The 23,584-nt window shown below is 50.7% G+C and overlaps 2 protein-coding genes across 3 annotated transcripts; one reads left to right on the top strand and one right to left on the bottom strand.

Moving 5' to 3' along the window:
* Positions 1-256: 256 nt before the first annotated feature.
* Sxc (O-linked N-acetylglucosamine (GlcNAc) transferase sxc) lies at positions 257-15,700 on the top strand. 2 transcript variants are annotated; one of them, XM_077703811.1, is made up of 10 exons: positions 257-417; positions 968-1,025; positions 2,886-3,036; positions 3,387-3,630; positions 5,122-5,190; positions 7,458-7,574; positions 9,918-10,117; positions 10,492-12,019; positions 12,240-12,814; positions 15,362-15,700. In XM_077703811.1, exons 2-10 carry the CDS (start codon positions 998-1,000, stop codon positions 15,510-15,512), a joined length of 3,063 nt encoding a protein of 1,020 aa, XP_077559937.1. In that variant the 5' UTR covers positions 257-417; positions 968-997; the 3' UTR covers positions 15,513-15,700. The 2 variants fall into 2 exon arrangements, with proteins under 2 accessions (XP_077559937.1, XP_077559935.1); XM_077703809.1 differs by having other exon boundaries at positions 3,375-3,630.
* A 20-nt stretch (positions 15,701-15,720) lies between these two features.
* Positions 15,721-21,899, bottom strand: LOC144174866 (uncharacterized). Its single transcript, XM_077703815.1, has 3 exons — positions 21,679-21,899; positions 21,466-21,621; positions 15,721-15,967 (listed from the first exon to the last, which is right to left on the bottom strand). Exons 1-3 carry the CDS (start codon positions 21,696-21,698, stop codon positions 15,721-15,723), a joined length of 423 nt encoding a protein of 140 aa, XP_077559941.1. The 5' UTR covers positions 21,699-21,899.
* Between the last annotated feature and the right edge of the window lie 1,685 nt (positions 21,900-23,584).

Raw genomic sequence — 23,584 nt, 5'->3', positions numbered from 1 at the left:
ATTCAACGGGTAATAGACGGCGCTAAAGTCGCTTGTTTTTTTTTTTTTAGGCAAACCTAGCTACTTGCGTCCACCTAACGGCGGTATCAAAATTTGTCTTTGTTTATTATTTGTATATTTTATATCAAAATAATTTATCGTTCATTTTGCTTTATTCGTGTATTTACGGTTTGCAGCGTTTACCATCTTGCTGGAGCCGTGACGTGTTCGTGCTCAAATCCTCCCTGTTCTGTGTCATTACCTTTCTTTCTGCCTCTTCCGTCAACACAACGTCATCATGGCGTCATGAGCGCACAGGAGGAGCGCGGCGGAGCTTTTTACGTATTATTCCACGCTGGAGCTTTGATCTTCGGGCTTCTTTAGGCCTGGCACGCAACACCGCTGTCTTTTCTGTTCCACCGTTTTCAATAAAGTACGGTAAGTGTCTTTGATGGTCCTCTCTGTTTGCAAGTGGTCTAACCGACTTGCTCCGGGTTTGCGGACCGGTCGTCGACGCCAATCTCGATTGCAAATGACATGCGCAGCGATCTAAAGTGACCAAAAAATGTCTTCGGCAATCTTAGGCTTACTAGTCTCAGCAAGGGCAGTTGGGGTTGCGAAATAATGGTGGCCGTGATTCTCCCGGCAGGAGTTGGCTCGAATTCGTGGGTATTCGCGGTAGGCTTTGTCTACGAAAGCTCTGCCTAGCGACGGATCCATTTAACTTATTGCAGCAGTTGACTGTGTCACTGTGTCCTCTAGGTCACATTGCTAACGATCGGCGTGTGCGCCGTGCACAGGTGCGGCATCTGTTGCGATGCATTGTATTAGTTAGTAACGGCATTTGCGAAGAACCTTCGAAATTGGAAGTTGCGTTGGCTGCGAGGTCATGCTGATGGCCACCGGAAACTTGCCCGTGACGTTCCGTTCTGCCCTTGCGTTGCTGTCTTTGCAGCGAAGTGCTCATTTGCAATTTTTCTGCCGATAGGGCTGGCACGAGGTGACCGTCTCCGGTGAGATGACGTCTACGGCTGCGGCTTTCCAGAGTAAGTTCATTTGGTGACCCCCCCCCCCCCCCCCCCCCCCTCCCGCATTGTACTCGCGCATGTCCGCGTTCAATACCCGTTCCGTATGAGCCAGCTGTTACGTTAGCGCCGTGGCCGTTCTCGCGGAAAAAGCCCTCCAATACGTCACACCTCGCGGTCTCCTAAGTTGTCAAGGTTCTCCTGTCGGCCCCGTTTCTCCTGCACAATGGGCGCCCATGACGCGGCTACCGTGCGCCATTACACCTGAATTCAGGATCACGCCATGATGGCCTACAATATGCTTCGGAGCCGAACTGAGTGAAGTGCCACGTTCGTAGCTGCTGTCTCATCGGCAATGGGATCGTGTAAAAATTCATTGGGGCATTTTTTTCTTTTTTGGCTGTGCTGCTTGAGGCTCAAAAGCTAAACCACTAAACCTGTTCCGAAAGCTCGCAGAGGCGAAGTTTCTTTTTGTTTTTTGCCATCGTTGTCTTGTCGCTGCATGCAACATCCTTTCACGCTAATCTTTGGCTCAATTTCTGCGTAGTTGAAGCTCGCGATTTTGGAATTGATCCTTTCACGCTGATCTTTGCCTCAATTTCTGCATAGTTGAAGCTCGCGAGTTTTTCATGATTAGCAGTTCCGGAGTCAAAAGACCGTCATGTAGACCAGCTTTTTGGCGAGAATTGTACAAAGGCGCTGCTAGTTTCTATTTTTTGCTTGCTTTATATGTGGTGCCGGTTTACCTAGCATGGTGGCAGTAACATCCTTATGTAATGATTGATCTGCTCGGAATCGAAACCAGTGTTAGCTATAACAGCTGTCTTTTTTTTCCCCCTTGAAAGGTTATTAACAAATCATGTAATAAGAGTTCTTCAATATACGAGTTTCTGTAGGCTCACTGTAGTAAGTAGGGTGATTAACTACGACCTGGTTCTGGGAAATACAAAATTACCTGCCATCGATCAACAGGAATTCAAAACTAGTAGATGAGACACCGCAGTAATAGCACACTACGGAAACTAATGATTGTTGAAATCCTCAAAATTTAATTCTGCTAATTTAAAAAAAATCGATGCCAAAAAAAGTAAGCAGCAAATTTTATCCCAATTTAGCATCTTTATTTTTTACCCAGTAGACATCATGCAAATAGGCATGACCAAGTTGAACTTAAAGGGGGAGGCGGGAATGCATACAAGAAAAAATTTCAACTTTCACTAAGGTCTATTATTGTATTCTCCTTTGTTAAGGGAATAATTCTTCTAGCCACGTTTGAATTGTGAATGCTTGACGTCTAAGGCATTGTGCTACTGTGCATAAGGTCATGGGTTCAATTACCATCTGCGGCCACCATCTTTCTGATGTAGGCGAAAACTAAGCGCCTACGTGTACACAGTTCTGAAGCACAATAACGGACCTCAGGTGGGCTAGGTTAATCTGTTGCCCTCTACTACATTGGTGCTCTTGGTTTAGGCTCCCCCCAAAACACAGTTTTCTCGCTGCACTGGCTCAGCAGCTAAGTAGTTTTGCCGCCGGGCCTAAGGGCGCGGAATCAATCCTGATTGAAAAAATAGAGCGCGACCTAGACCCCGACAGTAAAGAAGGACGACGGGGCAAGCGCTCTATTTTTCAATCATAATGCACCAACTTGCCCGAGAGATTTGTTTAAGGAATCAATCCTGGCTGCCGTGGCCACTTTTCTGATAAAGGTAAAGGTGAAAACACCCTTGCGTTGGGATTTTGGAAGTGTTGAAGATCTCCTCATGGCCAAAGTTTCCAGGGGCCCCCTTAACGATGCACTTCATAGTCTGCGTGTAGCTTCGGCATGTATGAGAAAAAAAAAAAAATTCACCTCTTCCTTTTTTGCTTCTTTTTCTGCAGGCCTAGCCGAGCTGGCTCACCGGGAATACCAAGCGGGCGATTATGAGAACGCCGAGCGCCACTGCATGCAGCTGTGGCGGCAGGATCCTTCCAACACTGGCGTGCTGCTCCTCCTGAGTTCCATTCATTTCCAGTGCCGGCGGCTCGAAAAGTGAGCACGGTCTTTATTCATTCGCCCCTTCTGCAGCAGCACCTTTTTTTAAAATGTAAATAACCACAATAAGAATTCAGAATATAGGCGCCATGTTGCGTGTTTGCTCAGTTTTGTTTTGTTTTGGTTTCAGTTAGTTTTGGCCCCTGCATCCCTGGGCAGGCCAGACAGGTCGCAAATTTTGCATGAATCGCATCCAGTGTAACGTGTCTGCGTTACGTGGGTGCTTTGGGTCGGCTGCTGCCCAGCTTTTGTACAGAAATGGTGACGGGAATGCACAGTGCAGTGTCGCCGCACCTCCATCATTTTTGTGCTGCAGTGCGTGCAACTGAGTGCAGCCCTCTTTGCAGGTCAGCCAACTTCTCCACGCTGGCCATCAAGCAGAACCCTCTGCTGGCCGAGGCGTACTCCAACTTGGGCAACGTGTACAAGGAGCGGGGCCAGCTATCCGATGCATTGGAGAACTACCGGCATGCCGTGCGGCTAAAGCCGGACTTCATCGACGGCTACATCAACCTGGCAGCGGCTCTGGTGGCCGCCGGAGACATGGAACAGGCAGTGCAGGCTTACGTGTCCGCACTTCAGTACAACCCGGTGAGTGGCTTCACCATTTACTTCTGCCAGGCGCATATTCCTCATGGCATGTACGCACAGATGCGGTAAAGTTTTGAGAGAACGCCCACCCCCTGTTAGGGGTGAAATATTCAATTTTCTGGCGCCCACCCCCCATAAGATCGCACTAGCTTCGGCGCCTTCAAAAGCCCGGGGAGCTTCCTCCGCAAGAACGTCCTGTGGCCGCGAACACCATTGATATCTTCATTTTGAATGAGAGATGCAACCTCTCTGGCTTGACTGGCAAGAGGAGGAGGAAGGGGTAGTGGATTGGAGGAATATACCTGCCGCGGTGGCTCAATGGCTAAGGCGTCGTGCAGCTGAGCACGAGGTCGCAGGTTCGATTCCCGGCCGCGGCGGCTGCTTTTCTGATGGAGGCAAAAAGCAAAAACGCCCGTGTATACGAGATTTCGGCGCACCTTAAAAGATCCCCAGGTGGTCAAAATTGATCCGGAGCCCTCCATTACGGCACACGCCTCAATGCCTGCGTTGCGTCAGCGCGTTAAACCCCCACAACCAATCAATCAGTCGATTGGAGGAATGGAAGAACGAGGAGATACTGTCTTAGGCATCTCAACAAACCTCGACGGTTTTGAAGACGGTGAGTTCAACCAGCGCCTGGCCTCTGCGAGCACAATAACCGGCGGGGCAGTCCCGAAACTTGGGAGAGCTTGGTGGCCGAAGTGCTGCAGCTCGTGTTAAACTCGGACAGCGATGCATCGTTTGATGCTTTTAGCGACGACAAGTGAACGAAATAAACTTGTGTCATCTATTCATGTGTTGATGCACTCACTTACTTGTTATTTCCACACTTGACCATAAAATTTGCCCGTCTCGCATTTTGTACTTGATATGTCCGCAGTTTTGATTGGCAGTGCGGCCACTTTTTTGTAGTTTTTCGCACCTGACCCGAAAGATTGCCCATCCTGTATTTCTAGCTTGATATCTGTGTATTTTGGGTGGGCATTCTTTCGGAACTCTACGGTATTCTTATTTTTCTGTTGTGCACCCTCTGATATGCTTGCAGTTTTAAAATCAAGTTAATTGGTAATGATTTACACACGTAACACCTGTTTGGTGCTAGACAAGTGATGAGTTGCTCCAAGGACTAGTCTTGTGTTTGTATGTGCAGATCGTAATATCCTTAGCGGGCTATTTCAAGGTGCAAAGGAATGGCAGCTTAGAGGTTGCATTTTTAACATCCAACAGCTGCCTTTTATACCAGCCCTACCATGGGACAGTTCTCTTGATCTATCTTTAAGCATGCCTCATTTCAGCGCCTACTTTTGTCGCAAATGCTGGGTGTGCCATTGAGGTTTGATGGTCTAGAGACGTCTGTCGTACGTGTAGTTTTCGAAGGTTTCAGTGCACGAGTGGTCGCTCACCTGTGCCGGCATTCTGTGACCTCCAATTCAGACTGGGCCTTTTTTTAATTATTATTATTATTATTATTTTTTTTTTGCCTCTTTGCAGGATCTGTACTGCGTTCGCAGTGATCTGGGGAACTTGCTGAAAGCCTTAGGTAGGCTAGACGAAGCCAAGGTAAGTCGGCCCACTGCGGCCACCAGCCTGCAATGCCGCCATCTGGCCGCCTAGCTAGACTTTAGTGCCAGCTTGCTAACAGAGTAGCATGGGTGGCTTCCCCTGCAGGAGTGCCTTGGAAGGCTTGCCCGTGGAAGCAAGGCTGTCTCTCGCAGGCACTGCAATGCAGCGGCGGCGGCGCAGCGGCGTTTGCGTTTTCCAATACCTCTTGGTCGCCGAAAAGGGGCAGTTGGCTTGCTCCTTTGTTCAGTGCTTTCATAGGCAATCGGCTTGGAAAAGAGGAGCAAGCAAGCTTTGCCAACATTCGGCGTCCTTCCAGAAGTTTGAAGTTTTCCCCCTTCATTTCTTTTCAAATTTTTTTTTCTTCCCCTCCGACTCTTGGTTTGCCTCTTTGATTGTCCGTTCTCTGGCAAAGCGTGCAAGCGCGGCGCTCGCTCTACACTACTGGGCCTCCAACAAGCGCTGCGGCAGCGAGAGCAGCAGCAGCAGCGTGGCACAATGCGCTTGCGGCGGCGCGGCGGCGGCAGTGATGCGCGTGCGTTTTTAGGGGCAGCGTTCTGCAGCCTCGTGCGAGCGTTTAGGCAGCAGCAACAGCTGCCCTGTAGCCTGGCTGCTTAGGCATGCTTTGGTGCCTTGGGCAGTGGGCAAAAGTGGCGGCAGCTGAGGCGATGCGGCGGCGGCATTCCGTTTCCAGGCAGGCACAAGCCCAGCGCTTCCTCTATGCACACAGCAGCTTTGAACACTCCTATTCCTTTGAACCACTGGTAAAAGAACTCTGCTGTTTGGCCTCTGTAACCTAAGGGTAGAATCATGGGCTTTGGAACTGATGGCCTGAGTTTGAGCCCCAGCAATGCCATTTTTTTTCCCCTCAAGGCCGGCAATTACTTTACTGTAACATGTACTCTTGGCTCAATTCGATGCATTCTTTTTGTAAGTAAGGGTGGTTTGGTACCTTCTTTGTCGGTTCAGGGGCAGGGCACAGCATTTCAAGATGTTTAATTAGCGTTCTGCATTGCAGTGGGAAAGTGCCCGGCTTGTACCTACCTCGAAACGGAATATCGCGATGCAGCGTGCGGCAGCGCGAGTTACGCCCAAGAGACAGCCTCACTTTTGGCACAGTTTGTTCCTCCTGCAGGGGCAGTGCACTTACTTTATGTGCAATCGGCCAGACTAATATCTCTCTGTTGCACTCTTCGTCAACCTAACGTTTGCCTGCCTTTCGAGCCCCCCCTGAAGGTCATGATTGCACATAAGTGTAGGAAGAGCTGTTAAATTCAGAACAGGCAGTGAGATGAGTTTCACGACGTGTTATCAGCCAGAGTGCTAAGTGTGCAGATTAAGACGCGGCTGGAAGGCTCATTGCCCTTGCGAGTGTGCCTTCTATCTGCTTTGGAGTCGCGTTTTCTTCCGCACTCTTGGGCCCTCTGCCGGCAGGTCAGTCAGCCAGCCTGAAGTCTTGTGAAGTTGCCTCCGTGTTGTCTGCCGAGTGTGTGAAGCTTGCCTTGTTACTGCCGAGCCGTGCTCCCAGCTTGGCTAGTGGCCGCGAACGAGCCCTGGCTCGTCCCGGGGTTCCTGCCAGCCAAGCCCTGGGCGTGCGGCAGCAGCCAGGGCGGGTGCTGCCAAGCGCCATGTGCGCTGTGTGGCCCGCCCTCTCTCTTCCCCCTGCGGGAGCCCTACTAATGTGGCTTTTCTTCTCTCCTCTCTCTAAGCATCACATTGGGAGCATAGCGTTGGTAGCGCAGCGAGCAGCCGAGCGGCCACGTTAGAAACCCGGGTGGATTGAGAAGACTGCGGCGGCCCCTCCCCCAGCATCCCAGCGGTGGTAATCCGGCAGCAAGCCCGGTCAGTCTTGCTCCCTGACGCCGGGTTTGCCCCCCTTTTTTTCGCTTCTCTGTGGTCCCCAGTGGGAGGGGCTGGCGGGGCTGCCGTCCGAGCGCCTCTTCTGCCCTCTTCCTCCTCCTCAGAGCTTCTGGGCTGGCCGATGATGCCAGGGGTGCGGGAAGAGGTGCTCGGTGGTGCGAGCCCCGCCAGCTTCTCTTGGCGCGCGAGCGCGCTGCTGCGGCAATGGTTGTCACACACACGCACGCACACACTCCCCCTCCTGCGCGGCGCCCAGCGGCAACAAGCATGTGCGTCCCACCCCGCGTCCCAGCGCGAGCGCACTGCGGCCAATGCAAAGCGGCGCGCGCGACACCACCACTCGACTCCCCGCATCCCTGCCCGTGCCCTCCTTGTGTTGACATCTGCTGTCTGTGGGGTCACAACAGGCCTGCTACCTGAAGGCCATCGAGACGTGCCCCACGTTCGCTGTGGCCTGGAGCAATCTAGGCTGCGTGTTCAATGCCCAAGGGGAGATATGGCTCGCCATCCACCATTTTGAGAAGGTGGGCCGCTCTTTTACACTTCTTTCAGTTACCCTTTTCTAGAGCTTCCTATTGGAAGGTGTTAGCATTATTCTCCCCATTATTCATGTCGAGTAGAAACCGATGTCAGTTGTTTTTGTTTCTAGCGTAATAATGAACAGGCGTGTTTTGGGCTGTAGTGGGCAGGTGCAGTCAGCTCGGCCCATTAACTCTTTCGTTACCACGGCTATTCAAATCGATCACCGGTGATCGATGATTTATATTGCCTATTTCGACATGTTGTAGTCGTTTTTCGTACACCTAATGCCGCCAGTAGTTAGCCTAGGCACTGCCCTTTTAGAATAAGTTTAAATTTTCCTGCTCCGGCGACATTGTGATTTTTGAGGGCGTTTTTTGCGGGCTGAGGTGCGTGTGTTTTTGAGGAAGGGGGCATGGCTGATGCACTTGAGAAAAAAAGGATGCAGGTCGTGGTTAGGCTGCATTACCATAATATTTTTTTTTGTCAAAAGGCACCTGGCAAGTCAAATACCAAATAATGGGGTCAGCTTTGTAATCTGACAGCGTTGAGAGGCGATAATTACTTGAAAATGGCCCCAGCTATTCACTAATGATCTTTGGTTCAGAGAAATGGCAGCTTTATTCTCCCAAAGCTTATTTCTGATGGTCCCCCGCACATCTAGTAAGTGTGCCTGACATTTTCAACTAGTTTCCAGCAGTTTAGGTTTCGTTTTCGCATTGCGAAATTCATATTTGGCGCTACTACGCAGTTACCCAACTACAAGTTCATTTGCCATGGCGCCTCCGTTGCCTGCTACTGCTCTTCAAAACAAGCATGCCGCTCGCGCTTCCACTTTACCTACACCTTGCTTCTGCTATAAGAGCTTCCGCTGAAAGTCAAACGATAGCACCAAGTCGTCGGGTATCAGTTCAGACGAGGAGAACGCTTCCAATTGGCCTTGAACACCGCCAGCTGTTCACCAGCCAGTTTCGGTTTCATATGAGGGTATTTCCGGAGGTCTAGTGTCGCTTCTTAGTAGTACTTTCTATTCTGACAAAGTTTCCAACAGCCTTGTATTTGTTTCTTTTTAAAATTGTTAGGTGGCGCTGCAATGTAATAGGCTCGTAGTGCTGAACCCGCTTCACAGCCCGACGGCGGCTTGGTGAAAGCTTGCTGGGCATGATTCTAGCGCATCGTACCTTATTCCTGCAAGCAGGGCTACCATAGTGGGTCAGAACATGATAATTAACCGCAAATGAAAGTTCTGACTGATAAGTGATCATCAGAACGTCAACAAGCATCCACCAAAGCATTTGGTTCTCAACTCCAAGCGGATTTTTTCACATGGCTAGCTTGCCTTCAATATTGTGCCGGTCATAATCATTGACAAAGTGTTTTTACATCACGTGGAGGCTCATTTGGCCCTTTAAGAATGTCAAACCACCAGATTTCTTTAGAGAACCTTGTGGGCTAACATTTTCTTTTATATCTGACAAATCGTACTGCGCAACTCAATTTTTTTTCTAGGACGGGTTTTTGAAATGTCCATCTACAAAATGTATATTCTAAATTTTTTCTACTACTGGTGGTTTATTACTCACAAATTACTTTTTCTTATTTTCTTCGACACGTGGACAAAAATTTCGAATTCGATAATTTTTTTCGGAATCATTATTTAGGAAAACATTAATAAAACTGGTGCAATTGGAAAGCGCGTGGAATAATCTGCATTTTGCGTCACTGTAATGTGTGCCTAACCAATATGTATAGCACAAAAAAAATGTTTTGCTAGACCCTTCAAAATTGGTCAATTTCCCGCAGTAACGAAAAAGTTAATTGCACCATTTACAGGGGGTTCAATGGCCAAGTGTTAATGGTGGCTGCATTTTGAATTTTAAAAGGTGTGTAGTACCTAGAGAAGTGTTTAAGAGGCCCCGAGTGTTTCACAATACGGATTCAGTACATCGAATGTTTGAAAATTTGTTTTCTAGGTATGTTTAGATGCGAAGCTTTTTTTGCTACCATGGGAAAATTGACCACATTTTAGGTGTGAGAGAAAACTTTTTTTGCTAAAGATACAACTGGTGGCGTTTTCACCAAATTTGAATGCTGTCATTTTGTGAGCTTGTGTTGAACAACTGAGTGTTATTCTTCAGATTACTTCATTGCTACTAATAATTGTTACAGAAAAGGAAATGTAAGCTTACCTGGAGAGTGGAGCTTCAGAAAGGGGTGCTCATTTCTGCCACAGACACCGAAGAGGCAAATGCCAAATCATTGTTAACAAAAATAACGGCCCATGCATCGTTGCACTTGTTTCACAAGCAGAGCCTAGACGGTAACCAAGGTTCCTGCCATCTGTGCAGGCGGTGGCCCTGGACCCGAACTTCCTGGATGCCTACATCAACCTGGGAAACGTGCTGAAGGAGGCGCGCATCTTTGACCGGGCAGTGGCGGCGTACTTGCGCGCCCTCAACCTCAGCCCCAACAATGCCGTGGTGCACGGCAACCTGGCCTGCGTCTACTACGAGCAGGGGCTCATCGACCTTGCGGTGGACACTTACAGGTGAGACAGAGGCTCAGGAGGAGATTTGAGCACAATGCTGGTGTCTATACTCGGGTACAACTTCAGAATGATGACAAAAGTTTCCCCTGCGTCTCACCATCATAGCCGGCTGTTCCTACATGCGGCACAAAGAGTGCAGTACTGCGAGTACTTCGAATGTGACGCAAGTCGTTTCCGTAACTCTTTGGACTTAATCTGATTGTAAAGTGCCGCAAAAATGCCAATGATGTTGCACATTACGCGCAATCTATTTTCAAACCGTGTGTGTGCATTGACATTCGATCCCGTCGCTTTGGTGGAGCGATATCCAGGCTATTACCGTTCTTGACTGGCACACGAGTATAATGATGTTGTTCCCTCTCCCTGCTGTGCAGGCGTGCCATCGACCTGCAGCCCAACTTCCCCGACGCATACTGCAACCTGGCCAATGCCCTCAAGGAGAAGAGCCAGGTGGCCGAGGCCGAGGACTGCTACCAGACTGCCCTGCGCCTGTGCCCCACGCACGCCGACTCGCTCAACAACCTGGCCAACATCAAGCGGGAGCAGGGCTTCGTCGAGGAGGCCACGCGCCTCTACCTCAAGGCCCTCGAGGTGTTCCCCGAGTTTGCGGCCGCCCACTCCAACCTGGCCAGTGTGCTGCAGCAGCAGGGCAAGCTGACCGAGGCCCTCCTGCACTACCGCGAAGCCATCCGCATCTCGCCCACGTTTGCCGACGCCTACTCCAACATGGGCAACACGCTCAAGGAGATGGGCGACGTGCAGGGGGCCCTGCAGTGCTACTCGCGTGCCATCCAGATCAACCCGGCCTTCGCCGACGCCCACTCCAACCTGGCCTCCATCCACAAGGACTCGGGCAACATCCCCGAGGCCATTGCCTCGTACCGCACGGCGCTGAAGCTGAAGCCCGAGTTTCCGGACGCCTACTGCAACCTGGCCCACTGCCTGCAGATCGTGTGCGACTGGACGGACTACGAGGGCCGCATGAAGAAGCTGGTGGCCATCGTGGCGGAGCAGCTGGAGAAGAACCGCCTGCCCTCGGTGCACCCGCACCACTCGATGCTGTACCCGCTGTCGCACGAGTTCCGCAAGGCCATCGCGGCCCGCCACGCCAACCTGTGCCTCGAGAAGGTCCAGGTCCTGCATCGGGGCCCCTACCAGCACCCACACCAGAGGCAGGGCCGGCTCCGTGTCGGCTACGTCAGCTCGGACTTCGGCAACCACCCCACCTCGCACCTGATGCAGAGCGTGCCGGGCTTCCACGACAAGTCGCGCGTCGAGGTCTTCTGCTACGCCCTCAGTCCGGACGACGGCACCAGCTTCCGCTCCAAGGTGGCCACCGAGGCGGAGCACTTCGTGGACCTGTCCCAGATACCGTGCAACGGAAAGGCGGCCGACCGCATCCACGCCGACGGCATCCACATCCTGGTCAACATGAACGGCTACACGAAGGGTGCGCGCAACGAAATCTTCGCCCTCCGTCCGGCCCCGGTGCAGGCCATGTGGCTGGGCTACCCCGGAACGAGCGGGGCACCCTTCATGGACTACCTGGTCACGGACCGCATCACCTCTCCACCGCAGCTGGCGGGCCAGTACTCAGAGAAGCTGGCCTACATGCCGCACACCTTCTTTGTGGGCGACCACCGCAACATGTTTCCCCACCTCATGGAGCGGGCCATCATCGACTCCCGGGAGCCCCGGCTCAAGGGCAGCGGCGAAGTGCCTGACAACGTTTCCATCGTCAATGCCACGGACCTGTCCCCCATCATGGACAAGTCGGAGGTGAAGAAGATCCGGGAGGTGGCTGCCGCCGAGCAGGGCGAGCGAGTGGAGGTCGTCAAGACGGTCATCGAGCTGCCGACCACGGTTCAAGCCATGATCAGCTCAGGACAGGTTCAGGCACAGGTTAGTGGCACTGCCGTGTGTTGGATGCTTTGGATGTGTTGGATGTTGGATGGTGCTGCCTAAAACTGAGGCAGTATTTTCTTTTTTTGCGCGAGCACTGTGCTGCCAAATTTGCTCCACTGTCCAATGGCGGTGCCGCTAGATGGCGCTGTCTTGTGGGTTGAAGTATCTTTGACCAAGCCCGAAACGAAGTGTGTGCGAGTGAGACGTGTGTGTGCAGGTGAACGGGGTGCTGGTGCACAACGGGCTGGCCAGCACGCAGGTGAACACGCGGGCAGCTACGGGCGAGGAGGCCCCCCGGGCCATCCTGGTGACGTGCCGGCAGCAGTACGGGCTGCCGGAGGACGCCGTGGTGTACTGCAACTTCAACCAGCTGTACAAGCTGGACCCGGCGACGCTGCGCATGTGGGTGCACATCCTGCAGCGGGTGCCCAACAGCGTGCTCTGGCTGCTGCGCTTCCCCGCTGTGGGCGAGGCACACGTGCAGGCCTGGGCGCAGGCCGAGGGCCTGCAGCAGCCCGGCCGCATCATCTTCTCCAACGTGGCCGCCAAGGAGGAGCACGTGCGCCGGGGCCAGCTGGCCGATGTGTGCCTGGACACGCCCCTGTGCAACGGCCACACGACGGGCATGGACGTGCTCTGGGCCGGCACGCCCGTGGTCACCTGGCCCGGCGAGACCCTGGCCTCCCGGGTGGCCGCCTCCCAGCTGCACTGCCTCGGCGTGCCCGAGCTGGTGGCCCGCTCGCGCCGCGAGTACCAGGACATCGCCGTGCGGCTCGGCACCGACCGCGACTAGTGAGTAGTGGCCCCCTAGATGACGACTCCGCGACACTTTGTGCAAAGTGGCAATAGCTCATTTAGCGTATTATACTCCGTCGAAGCAACGGACCCATGAGAGTGTGACACCCTGTGCTTTTCTCGCCTAATTTGTTTGTTGTCGCTGCGGTAATTTATGAGCAGATTAAGGCTGAAAAGATCACAGAAACGACTCGTATCACATCAAAATACTCGCTCTAACGTGCTCTTTGCGCTGCAGTGATGAACAGCCTGTGAGATAGATAAGCCACAGGGCCAACTTAAGGGGGCCCTAAAAGGGGTTCCAAAAGTTGTGATTTTATGTGTGCAGTCGCTGGAGTACTATTATGCAAGGAACGTGCTCCTGCAAAAATGGTTTAAAAGCATTCAGCGAGTTATCGTTCATTAAAAAAGGCCAGCATCCCTTTCTGAGTGCCTCCAAAGCACTGTGGGTGCTATGAGCAGACCAGCTACGAACACAGTAACCTAGAAATACTAGCCAAAGCCCTGGCGTTCCACGCACAACCATTGGCTTCGCTCAGTGGTACATCACCTTTTTTTATATATATATGTATAAAAAAGCAGCTGACGCATATGCCCCGCCTACTGCGCGGCAAGGGGGCCACTGCAAGATCGCATTGCTTGTCGTATTGGCCGTGTTTTCCTCGGCACGTCAGTTTTAGAAAGGGGGAAACGAGTGTGTGAATGCCACATAAGGGGGTCTCAAGCACACACGCTCGCTCACGACAATAATTTAACATTCCCACTGACGACTAGTGGCCCACTAGTATTTCTTGCATGCGGCGCCACCGTGGTGAACAAATCCGTCCCGAGACCAGGTCGCGAAGAAAAGGCTTAACATCGTTGCAGTTATTCAGTCACAGCTTTACGAAACCGCACCTACGGCAATCACCAGCGCAATCTTTCACTGTACTGTCACCCCCTTTCATACACTCATAAATTAAGTTTCAGCAATTGCCTGTTTTCAATAGCGAGGCCTGCATGCAGGCAACCATGTGAGTACGCCGTCACTGGTTACGTCGGGCTCCGCGGGATGACGGTACTTGTCCGTGCTAAGCGCATAATATGGGTTGGACATTCCAAGCTCTAGCCCGCCGAACACAAAGTAATGCCTCGACTTCAATGTGAGTGCTATTTTTAACAACTCTGTTGACCCCACCGTTGAGAATCGGGTTGAAACGGAGCAGACGACGCACGCCGGTGTTATATTTTTCTTCGGCGTGCGGTCGCAGTGGCAGAAGCCGCGCCATGTCTGTGGTGCTTCAGCCATGTCCGTGGCCATTTCAGTTTAGCCAAACGAAGAAATTGACAGCTAAACTTTTCAATGAATACCGACTATAGTCCTGCTCTGGTGGGCGGTGACAAGTTTGAGCTGCTGTGGGGTGTGCCGATTTGTGCTTACACCGCACTGTGGGCCCCTTGCGCACTGCGCAGGCAGATGCTTAATGCAGTCGTGCATGTAGCGGCGTTTCCGCCTGCAGAGACGCTGGGTGTTTTTCAGCGTTCGTTATACCTTGTAAACGAAGCGCCATACCGACAAACTCGGCTAGCTTGTGTGACAGATGGCGACGATCAACATTCGTCCCTAGAAAGATACGCTGCGCCGGAATGTGTGCACTGATGGCTTACCCTAGAGCCGAGAACAGCACCGGCCGCGTCAGTCGCAAATGGATATCAGTGTTGGTCGGAAAGATATTTTTTTTTTTTTTTTGCATGTTGGTGCGGCTCGTTTTATGCTGAGGTGTATATATGTTGCCATGCACACGTAATCTAGCAATTGCACATTTGCAGTCGTGACCTTTGGAAGCCTCTTTAGGGCCTTGACGTTTTTAAGTTGTACCAAGTATAGTACTTAACCAAGCATTCTACTTGTAGCAAGGTCGTTCTTGGGTTTTCACCCGATAACAGCTGGGTGAGGACAAAGATGCCATCAAAAAAAAAGAAGAGAAAAGAAAATACACAATGTATTGACGTTACAGCCCGAGACCAAGGGGCCATATTGCTTTGCATTCGTGGTAAGCGTTTTCGCCTTTTCATCAGATTGTGAGCAACATTTCCATTCTGAGGGCCAGAACACCATTGTGTTTTATTTTGTGGTTGGCGTCTCCAACCTTTCTTCACTTCAATGCCCATTCCCACGGAGTAAGAATATATAGGAGGCGAAACGGCTTATTGTGGCAAGCGCGGGCGCGCGACCAGACCAAGGCGTACTGCCAAGCTTCGTAGCTGCGACGGCGGAGGAGAGGGTAGCGGCACCTGATGGACGAACTGATAGCGGCAGCAATTCATTCCATGGCTGCGCAGTGCAATGCCGATCGCGGTGGCCGCGCAGTTTCTTCAGCCGCGGCAGACGCCGCTAGCGCCTGACACACTTGTGACATTATCTGGCCGCGCTAGGAAGCTTCGTTTCCCCTCCTATCTTATTCTTGCTCCGTGCCCATTCCCAACCAGATGGGCGTCTGCCGAAGCCTTGATGTTAGCTCGGTGGTAAACTCACCTGTCCTCTCTTTTTTTTGCTCTTTGCAGCCTCAAGGCGATCCGAGCCAAGGTATGGGCGGCACGCATGGAGAGCCCCTTGTTCAATGTGCGCTCCTACACGGCGAGCTTGGAGAACCTGTTCTTCAAAATGTGGGCAAACTATGAAGAAAACAAGCCGCTAGACCACATCATGGACTGAAGGGGCATCATCCGATGGCACCGCCGCGAGGCAGCTTGTACGCATCGCAACTACACGGCGCCCAGCGGTCTTCATTTTTAAAAGCATTGTACATAACATCAAGTTAAGAAATTTGTGCCCAGCAAACTGGACTGGCTTGATAGGCTTGGGTTGGGGGGGAATAAAACTAGTTAGCCACAGCCAGAAAATTTTTTTCTTTGCATGTGATTTACTCGTGTCTGGTCCGCTTTGGTGGGTTTTTTGTCGTCGAAGCACTTGAGGATGTGCTGCTGCTACTGCTGCTGCTGCTACCACTACTGGAGCTGCTGTCACTGCTGCTGCTACTACTACTGCTGGACGAGCTATTGCTGCTGGATGAACTGCTGCTGGAGTCGGACTCGTCTCCACTGGATGATTCCCCATCCGATCCACTGGATGAATTTTCACTGCTTTGTCTCGTAGACTGGGCCATTTTCCTGAAATGAATAAAGGGAGGCAGGTCAGTATTAAGAGTGCCAATACACCACCACCACCTTAATTGTTGGGCAGTTGCACTTGGTCACAGTGTTGAATAGGCTGAATTGTATTGTGCCACTTGCAGCTGTTTAAAATTCAAATTAAATCCAACCCTGACCCTGCACACTTTCAAACTACTTGTAGAACATATGAACCACTGCCACAGACAGTTGCCACCACCACTAATTCATTGTATAAGATTGAAGCATAGGTTACAAAACTGGGAAAAATCTGCAGCTCATTCATTTATTGAACCAATTTTAGTGCACAAAGTGAGCAGTTCACAGTGCTGCCAAAGCAGGGGGATGCTTGTGACAAGTCGAATGGGAATGTATCTTGTGACAAAACTCAAAAGGTTCAAATGCTAAAAGGCTCGCGAAAGGACACGGCACACACAACTTCATTCTGAAGAAACCCTTGCAATTCTGAGTTGGCTTATTAACTGCAGCGCAACAACCGTGTTCTGGCAGATTCTGCCGCCATTTTCGCTCGAGTGATCAGTCGGAGCTGGTCCTCGCAGCGAGAGCTTGGGCCGTGTTCAGCATCTGCTTGCTGTGCTTTTGCTTTCACAGCTGCTCAGTCACCGCTGCCACGATTGGCTGGCCCGTTTCGCCGTGATGAGCACCGCCAGAGGGAAGTGGTCGCACTAAATCTGAGCATGTCGTGCACTTGTCAATGCTCTCAAACAAGATACTGCTCAGCATCCCCTTGTGTACTGAGGGTGGAGCCAGAGCTCGCGACATCGTACTCAAGGCGAACACTTTTCAGAATTAACAGTCGCTGGAAACGGCCCCAGGTGAGTGGTCCTCTCAAAGCACAAAGGAGAGGTCGTGTTGTTGAGTTCTGGAAAGCTTCGCAAGGCCCACAAAATGTGGTACAGGGTGCTGACGGCCCCACAATAAGAGCATTCTGAGCTGTACAGGTAGGGTACCATGGCACAAAGGTGTGGAGAGGTGTTTACATGAATCTAAAACTGAAGCAAAGCCTAGCCGTTAAAGCCCTGCTTACATTTCTTGGATTCTCGCCTCTAGGTTGCGACAAAATTGAACAGACTGCGAAATAATGTCTGAGCAGTTCCTTTTCTTTTTTTCATTTATGATAGTCGTGTGCTGAAAAGTAAACTGTAGTCATCTGATTCAGCACCCCGTTGTACGTGAGACGTTTATTGGTTTTACTGCTTGTACATAGTTCATTTGTCGCGTTCATTGTCATTTCCCATACCTTCCATATTCATTCCTTTCTCTTTCTGTCCCCAGTACCATCCCACCAGAGGGAAGTAGCAGGCCCAAGATCAATTTCTCAGGCCGACCTCTTCTCCTTTTCAATAAACATTTACTCTCTCTCTCTCTCTCTCTCCATTCCTGTTCTTTAGTGCTAGGAGTGTGAGGGGGGGGAGAGGGGGGGGGGGGGGGGGGGGAAGGTGGTGTAGCGTGTTTGTCTAATTTATAGTGTTGAGCAACTGGCAGGAGATAAAGAGCGTATGGCATCCTCGGCTGGTCTTCCCACAGTGCTCAGCCCATTATGTCTCGGGCTGTCATGTCAACCACCACATTACCACAGAGTCGAGTGGGCTGCACTCGAAACAACTGATGCGTTGAGGGGTGCTCTGTCGGGTGATTTTCATGGCAGTCTCGGATATTCCTCCGTGCACATAACTTCTGCAGGCACCTTGGGTGTGTGGTTGTTTTCATCGTGGTTTGGGCAATTATAATCTCTTATGCTTGAAGAGTTGCCTTTCAGGTGCTTACTCTCCCTTCTATTTAGTCGCCAAAGTGCATGCTGCGTGGTATCAGGGCAAGAATTATCTTTTATCGGTCGTTGCTTGGGTTGTCTCTTCTGCTTGGCAGTTACCCAGGGATGGTGTAGCTGCAGCGATTTAGAAGGTGATGACCTGCCTTTGCAGAAGTGAAGAGGTGTCGTGGATTAACAAGGTGGGCCTCTACGAGCTCTTCAGCAGTACTGTGGACACCCCAGTTTGAGAAGTCTGTTGGCAGCTGTGCTAACAGGGACGCCGAGAGCTTGTAGGCATTCCTGATTATCGTATCTGGACTGTTTAGTTCACTCTTAGTGACGGTGTAATAAGGGATTGTGTATATGAGGAAACATGAAAAAGATTGAATAAGGCGGAGTATATATCACTTCTTCATACCTCCAGTATTTGCGACTATTCTTTAAAGCGCATGCATGATTGCTCCAGTGTTGGTTAGTTCTCAAAAGAGGATGGCGGAGCTCGTGAAAGTTCATGCCAAGAATCTTGACCTGCAGCGGAGTTGTGATGATGGTCCCCTAACTCTCGATGCTTGGCTCTTGTATTTACCTCCCATCTGTTCTACAAACTAATAGCAGTACTAAGTTACATGGGGCACACTGTAGGCTGCATTTGGTTGTGCAAATGTGGACACAGTGGCTAGTTAAAAGCAGCCTTGTAGGACACTTCTTGATCCCACGCCGCTTACACTGTAATATCGTTGGCGTGGGGTGTGTGGTGGGAGTTCTAAATGGCGTTCAGTAGTTTTCAGAGGCCAATTAGTGCAATGTTGGAAAAGAGGGGTGAGCACACAGCTCCCTCTTGTGAGCACTTCAAAGGGAATGGGGACTGACTGTGCTTCTCCAAATAGTGTAGCAATTTGCAAGAAAGTTCTTCACATAGTTGTAAACCCATTGTACACATTGTATTCTGTTGATGAGGTGGTGTAGGATGACGTCATGGCTTACAGTGTGAAAAGTGCCCTTAGGGTTGAGGGCTAAAGCCACTTTGGAGGCGCACTTGTTTGCTTGCACGATGACACCTTCCTTAAGTTGGATGAAGATGTCATGGGTCAAAAGACAGCAGCAAAAGTGGCACATCGACTATGGAATGCGTTCGATGTCTTTGAGGTCGTATTGGGGCCACGCGAGAATGATGTGTTTGAGGTGTTTCTTGACATGTGAAGAAAATAGGCTGGAGGCTTTTTATGCTCAGATTTCCAACTGATTTAGGGATTAGGCATCCCTCAGCCATCTTTTACTCTAAGGTAAGACTCCTTTGTCCTATGATCCATTCATATACTCTGTAAAAAATAGTGCGGAGGCGTGGTCGAGGTTGGCTGATGCTTTGAAATTTGATCTTAGTCTGACATAGCGTTTTCTCCTGATCCTGCAAATGCCACTAGCACCACCGGTACTTCGAAGGGTCTGTCAAGCCAGAGTTGGGTTCCCCAACGCATTTGGTAGCCGTGCATGGAGGGATGATGGGGAGGTATAGCTGTTGCAGTATCTTGAGGAGGTCGTCTGTGGTTCTGGGAACGTTTGTAGAATGGTTTGCACGGTTTTACTAATTTCCCGATAGCTTTTCATGTGTGTCGACAGGGTATTGAAGGGGTTTCCATGCTTTGGTAATGTCAACTGTGCCAACAAAACTGGCTCACAATGTGTGGTGCATTGTGAGCCAGTTTTGTTGGTGGAGTTCAGCCATATAGGTGGTATTCATTGAAAAGTTTAGCTGTCAATTTCCTTGTTTGGCAACGGACATGGCGCAGCTTATGCCACTGCACCCACATGGCGCAAAAAACCAAACACCGGCGTACGTTGTCTGCGCATTTCCACCCAATTCTCAACGGTGGTGTCAGCAGAGCTGTTATTAATCGCACTCACATTGTACTCTAGCCATTACTTTGCGTTCAGTGGGTAGAGTTTGTAACATCTAACACAAATCATGTGCTTAGCACAGACAAGTACCACCATCCTGCGGAGCCAGATGTAACCAATAACGGTGCACTCACATGGGTGCCTGCATGCGTGCCTCGCCAGTGAATACAAGTTATAGGTCGCTGCATTTGTTGTCAAGGGCAATGCAATGCGTGAACTTTCTGTTATGCTTTTACATCTTCCATGTCCACCTGAGTGCCAACCAGCTCCCCAGAGGTGAAGGAGTTTGGGGTCAATGTTGGGAGTGCAAGTGAGGTACTATTAATTTTTTGCTGAGTGTGCCCAGAGTATAATTTGGTGTATACGCAAGGTGGCCGTTTTCGCCCATCGTTTGTGCAACCTCTCTCAATATTCTGGGTTCATCCAACCGGTTCCTGTATTCTGTGTTTCTAAGCATTGTTTTGATGGTGGAGAGGTCACTTCTAAGGTTTTCTTTGGGAGTACCAAAGTGGGGTGGGAAGGTTTCCCGTGAAGGTGAGGTCAAGGCATGTGCCTTGCGTGACAGTGTTGCTTATGCTTGTGTGCGTTCTCAGATGTGTCAAGACAATTGGGCTTTCTTCCTCTGCACAGAGCACAGGGGAGCTGCCCTGTTTGCCTACATATATGTAGCCCCAGGTTGTGCGATCTGCATCACTTATGATGATGATGAAGAGAGGGAAGATGGTAGCCTTTTTTTCTTTCTCACCGAAATTTTGTAAAACCAAAAATACCAGCAATATAAAAACCCATCAACTATACTTTTACGATCTGAAACATCATCTTCTTGGGTGTATAAAGCCAAAAGTTAAAGGGTGGGTCAGAACATCCAGACCCCCCTCTGGATCTGCCAATGGTCTGCACTGAGGTACCACAGGACATGGTCAAGCTTCCCATTTTTATTAATGGTGTGGCAGTATTGTAGAGCTATACTAGTTAAAGCATACAAATTTGTCCATATTAGGTGATGCACTAGTTAATGGCTTCTCCGTCTTCTCTTTTGTGTGCAAGTATTATGCCCGGAGCCTGTTGCGTGAGCCGTGGAATTGCGGAGTCTAACTGGAGAGTAGGTTTCTCGTAACGTAATAATGCAGAGGAATATGGACAGAGTCAACGCATTGCTAAAGGGTCTTGGTTTTGTTCTTATGCTTCTGCAATTCCCTTGCCAGATCTTTAGTTATTCAGATTACCGTCTTTTTCCTTTGTTATTCGATGGGCGGGGGAGGCCAACGGCTTCTGTGGTTGCTGTCCTGTTCGAGCAGTGGGTACGGTTTATCTTTGCAAGGCAACCGTTTAAGAGACGGCGTGATTTGACTTAAAGTCTGTTTAGTTGGACCGGAATCAGTGGGAAGCTTCGATTCACCACACCGTGAGCAGTCCGACGACCGCCTTCGGACCCACGGCTTCACAGGAATGCATGGGAAAGTCCGAGCGCTGGGTCGCGTCCTGGGCAGTTGGCAGTCGGTCTCGTATTGATAATCGAGAAATCCCAGTGTCTTTTGGCAGCGAAATACATCTCTACGCCCTCCAGAAAGCCCGTGTCGCGAACAGTCACCTAATAACTTCTCTGTGGACCACAAAAAAACACGAGAACCACAGTCACCCTACTGACAAGTACTCCGAGTAACGCCCGCGCGGTGCCGGACGCGCGGATCGCATTGGGACCGGTACAAAGAAAGCACTGCTCTGATTGAAGAAACAGGACACGGTGGCAAACAGCGAGGGAACCTTGGTTCAAATTTTCTTAATGCTGTGTTAAAAATGAGAAGACAGCAGGCCATGCCACAGTACGTACAATTGCGCAGCTTTCGCCAGGGCTTGCTTCTTCATGTTGTTTTTGAGAATTGTCGTTCTTGAGTCCCTGTGTAAGTATTTGCGCTTTCCGGTGCACTGATAAGTCCAATGGCCAAGTTCCAGGCACTTCTGGCAGCGCACATTGGTCAGGTTTTCCCTGTAACGAACAGTAACAGTTTGAGTTTGCGTTGGGAAAGACAAACAGCGCACTTACACTTTCTTTTGCAGAGGCATCTCTGTTTGCGGCTGATCGGAGCAGCTAATCGATGCAGACCGCGACCTCGCGGTTGAGTATATCACAGCGCTAGTGAAACGGTTGCAGGAGCTGAGATCGTATTTGAAACGACGAAAACACGCTGAAGTACAGCGGCGGTGCTAGTACGACGCGCGAAACACGATGCCATTTTAAAACGACATTCCTGGACGTGTTGAGCATCATGCCTCTGACGCATCATTGAAGTAAAAAAACTTTAGCGCTCCTAGCGGCAAGGCGTAGCTGCTGAGAAGGAGAAGTCAAGGTCCTCAAAAATCGTTGAATGAATGAAGAATTTATTCAGAAGGGAGAGGTCGAACACCCCTTGCAGAGGAAGAGGGGAGGAGGAGGAAAAGGAGGCGGAGGATGGGAAATAAACTGAATAAACCAACGGGCGGATGGGGTTCAATCACGGTTCAATCACAACGCTCCGAGCCTCCTTGATCACAACCATCGCTGTCACAACGCGTGTCCGCCCCGCACACGGACCACTTGATTTAGGTCATTTTCACTGAACCTGCACATCCAGCAAATTTCCAAATGGTCATTAAAGCTTCACACGCATTCTGCAGATGAAATTGGCGCACCTATGCCAGCGTGACCCCTAAATGTGTAGACCTTGCATGGACGTGCCCCGAGCTTCCTGCTCTGTCGGGATATTGCGCCAAGATGGACCCCACATTTTGAAGCAGAACTGCACGCTTTTAACGCCGCTGTATCATCCCTCCTGTATGACACTACTACGGCATAGAGTTTCATACAATAATGTGTGAATCTCTATTTACTACGGCACTCCCACCTTGGCTTCGACCAATGCATCGACCGCCCAGTGGAGGTGAGTGGTACTGGTGGTACGCCTGAAGTGCCCACATGTCGTAAGGTTACTACCCAACCGTTACTAAATTCGAGAGCGGCTTGTGCCTGGTTGCCAAGGCAACCGATGTTTGAGATTACCGAAGTAACGGCGCTCTCGCCAGCGTTAGAAAACTCAGCACCGCGGGAGAGCAAGTTTTGTCTACGTTGCTTTCCACCACGCGTCGCCCAAAGATTAACCGGTCACGTGGCTAAAAAACTGGGAAGGATAGGAGGCCGGAGTAGAAGGCAAGGGCTTGGTTGGCCGCACGGGGCCACGGGGCTGACGCGTTTGGCATACATTCGCCGCGGTGGCTCAGTGGCTAAGGCGTTGTGCTGCTGAGCAAAGGACGCTGGTTGGATTCCCGGCCGCGGTGGCCGCTTTTCTGATGGAGGCGAAAAGCAAAAACGCCCGTGTGTACGAGATTTCGGCGCATGTTAAAGATCCCCAGGTGGTCAAAATTAATCCGGAGCCCTCTACTACCGCGCGCCTCATCGCCTGCGCTGCGTCGGCGCGTTAAACCCTGCAATTAAATCAATTGTAAAATACAGGAGGCGATGTTTCGACTCATCACGGACTCCTACGAGGCCATACAAGCACTTCGCTCCCACACCACCACTAACCCGATAGTGCATGAAATTCTCTATCAAGTGCAAATTCTTCAACAGAACTACATAACTGTCCGCTTTGACTGGGTATACCTGGCCAGTGGCGACGAGCTGACTTCGACTGGTAACCAGGCGGATCATGCAGCCGCGCAGGAGTGTAAAATATATCAAACTCCGCTAGTATCTGCCGAGGAACCATCTCGTTCGTCTACAGTCTACACCATCTCCGTCGTTGCGGATTCATCGCTACTAAGTGGGTAGACGCCAACGACTATAAGACCTCACTTCTACTAGGCTACCTAAGTAAAATTCCCCCCTTACCACGTAGGGGCCAGATCTTCATCAACAAATTTGTCACAAACACTGTAAATGGTGCACGCCTCGCCTTCCTCCCCAATGCCCTTAT

This window comes from Haemaphysalis longicornis, unplaced genomic scaffold (genome assembly GCF_048455015.1).
Source record: "Haemaphysalis longicornis isolate Haplotype H1 unplaced genomic scaffold, Haemaphysalis longicornis Haplotype H1 scaffold_3, whole genome shotgun sequence".
In the NCBI taxonomy this organism is placed as follows: Eukaryota; Metazoa; Arthropoda; class Arachnida; order Ixodida; family Ixodidae; genus Haemaphysalis; species Haemaphysalis longicornis.
Note: the sequence above shows the minus strand (reverse complement) of the source record. Positions and strands in the feature narration are given on the sequence as shown.